The sequence below is a fragment of the Malania oleifera genome, chromosome 1 (genome assembly GCF_029873635.1).
Source record: "Malania oleifera isolate guangnan ecotype guangnan chromosome 1, ASM2987363v1, whole genome shotgun sequence".
Lineage (NCBI taxonomy): Eukaryota > Viridiplantae > Streptophyta > Magnoliopsida > Santalales > Ximeniaceae > Malania > Malania oleifera.
In genome coordinates this window covers 27,606,554-27,609,246 of record NC_080417.1, presented here as the reverse complement: position 1 = coordinate 27,609,246, position 2,693 = coordinate 27,606,554, and the positions used below count along the sequence as shown (strand labels likewise).

The 2,693-nt window shown below is 39.3% G+C and overlaps 1 protein-coding gene across 1 annotated transcript; it reads right to left on the bottom strand.

The window, feature by feature from the left end:
- Nucleotides 1-251: 251 nt before the first annotated feature.
- Nucleotides 252-2,394, bottom strand: LOC131166611 (elongation of fatty acids protein 3-like). The gene has a single exon (XM_058125198.1). The coding sequence runs from the start codon at nucleotides 2,106-2,108 to the stop codon at nucleotides 1,191-1,193; it is 918 nt and encodes a 305-aa protein (XP_057981181.1). The 5' UTR covers nucleotides 2,109-2,394; the 3' UTR covers nucleotides 252-1,190.
- Between the last annotated feature and the right edge of the window lie 299 nt (nucleotides 2,395-2,693).

Sequence of the window (2,693 nt, the reverse complement as noted above, 5' to 3'; positions counted from 1 at the left end):
TTGGTTTGCAGAATGATTATTACTAGGAATGCAATGAATGCAATAAAAATGTAAGAAAAATGTATATGATGTAATAATTTTGAACTAACTGACTCATGTTAAAACTTACCTTATGCTATTCAATGAGGAATAAGAAGTCTCGTTTGGAACTTGAAAAATATTTAAAGAAAAGAAAGTAAAATTTAAATGTATCCACTTTTTATATTTGATTATCAAATAAAATGAAAAATAAAATAAAAATACACCAAATCTTCAAAAATTTGATTTTATACCTTATCAAGGTTTGGTTTTTCTTAATTCTTAATCTTATTATAACAAATTTTTATTTTTAGTAGTATTTGATATAAAGAGAAAATATAGCAAAAAATGAATTTTCTCATTATTTTCCTTTCTTTTCTTCAAACAAAATTCTTGATCCAAACGAATCCCCGAAAAGAATGTAAAATTTAACTTGATGGCAAAATTTGGGAATATATATTTCTTTTACATTTGTTGTTATAAATTCATAAAGTATTTTGCAATATTATTTAGTGACAATAACATACTCTTCCCCCCCCCCCCCCTTTTTACATTTATTGTTATAAATTCATTAAGTTTCTTGCAATATAATTTAGATACAGTGACATACTTTTTTTTTCCCCTTTTTTACATTTATTATAAATTGATAAAATATTTTACATTATTATTTATTTATAATAACCTACTTTTTTTTTTCTTTTTGTATATGCATAGACGGTCGAAAATCTATAATAATAGTCATATTATTTTTAAGAATTCATGTTCCACAATCTAAATACAACCGAAGTACTTAAATATGAAAAAAAATATAATTTTATTTTAGTATAATAAAAATTTTAGTTTTTTTAATATTTATTTTATTTTTAAAAATTAAAATTAGCTAAGATTTGACACTCTTTGGTGAGATTAAATAAATAAAAAGAAGAAATAAAGGGGGAAGAAAAGTGGTAATATTTTTGCCTAAAAAGTCCAGATTGCAGGACGAGTAAATCCCCATTCCCCATCACTCAAATTGTCTTTAGAAAAAAAAAAAAATAGATAATTTTTTAGTGCGAAATTAAACAACTTGTTTAGCTTTCTCTTTTTTTGAGCAAGGCCAAAAGCCTGAACTGCCAGACGGATGGAAAAAGACCTCCAGGCAGAATGAAATTGACACCACTCAAAACTCAAAATCAGTTATCCGTGTTATCTTTAACAGTCTTCTCCACCTTCATCGTCTGCATATTCCTCGCATAGAATTTCAAGAACAGCAGCAGAATCGCGCAGTTCAACACGGAATTGAAAACCCACGCCTCAATTCCATTGCAGTCCCCCTTAATCATGAAATGCACCAGAAACACCCCCACGTGCCACACCAGATTGCAGCCCAGCGCCAGCATCTGGCAATTCTCCACCAACGGGAAGCACGCACCCCGCAACCCGATTTGGGTCCAGAACCTGTACCCGTATACCACCGAGTAAACCGACGTCGTCGAGAGGATCGCCAGCACCTGGAACGACTGCGAGAACTCCAGCCACATGAACGCCGTGAACAGCTGGATGGAGTGGTTGAAGAGCCGGAAGAAGGTCAGCTTACGACGTCGTAGGATGGCGATGAATGTACGCAGCATGTGCAGGAACCGGGAGAGGTAGAACAGGTAGGACCAGAAGAAGACCCGGCCCGAGGGGCGCGTCCCCAGGGGAAAGCAGAGCAGCCACTGGAGTGGGGTCTTCGACCGACGCCAGAACCAGCGGGTCTCGCGGATCTCGGCGGCCGCGGAGAGGAGGATTCCGACGAAGATGGTGGCGGAGGCGAGGGCCATGAAGAGGCTGTGGACGGCAGGGATGGGGCCCAGGGGGACGGGCCGCCGGCGGCGGAACAGGGCGAGCAGGAGGTGGAGGAAGAGGGAGAAGGCGATGTAGGAGGCCATGGAGACGAAGAGGAAGGCCCAGGTGTTGGACCCGAGTGACTGGTTGTCACCCCACCTGAACCGGATTATTGACGGGTGCTCCGATAGCCAGTAGTTTAAGCCCTGAATCGTCTTCCTCATGTCCGATGGTGATGAGATGAGAGAAAGAACGGACGGCGGAGATGAGTCCTTCTGCAACATATTGTCCTTTTCTTTTCAGAAGAGAGAGAGAGAGAGAGAGTGAGAGGAGTAGCAGGTGAAGGAAGCTGGGGAGGGATAGAGGGGGAGAGGATTAAAATAAGGAGATGAATGGCTGGCTTTTTTATAATGGAGATTTTGGATTTCGCAAAGTGTAACCGTCAGCTAGGTCGTAAAGATGACAAGCTCTTTTTTTTTTTTAAAAAAAAATTTAATGTATTTATGCGTCTGGGTTGGGGGTGATGGTGGCGCTGGTCCCTCAAGGGAGAAAAATCATGGAAGTCGAGACCATGGTGGAGACTGCAGACCTCTTCGTCTTTCTTTGAATGATACCACATTCACACAGTAGCCGTCTGCCACCAAAGAATGATAAGCAGATTAACAAACTATAAATGAGCTAAAAATTATGCTCTAATTACATTTAATTTGAATGGTAATTATGGATCATCTTAAGATGCCTGCTAGCCAAAAACTTGGCATGTCGCTGCGCCCAAAATCACAAGAGCACGTTGGGACTTTGTGGAATGTGTTAGGCGTGACACCGGCAGACTAATTAATAATTATAGTCAGGAAATTAATAATTTACTC

Coding starts and splice junctions, on each gene's coding strand:
- LOC131166611 (XM_058125198.1), bottom strand. CDS start 2,108: ATGTTGCAGAAGGACTCATCTCCGCCGTCCGTTCTTTCTCTCATCTCA.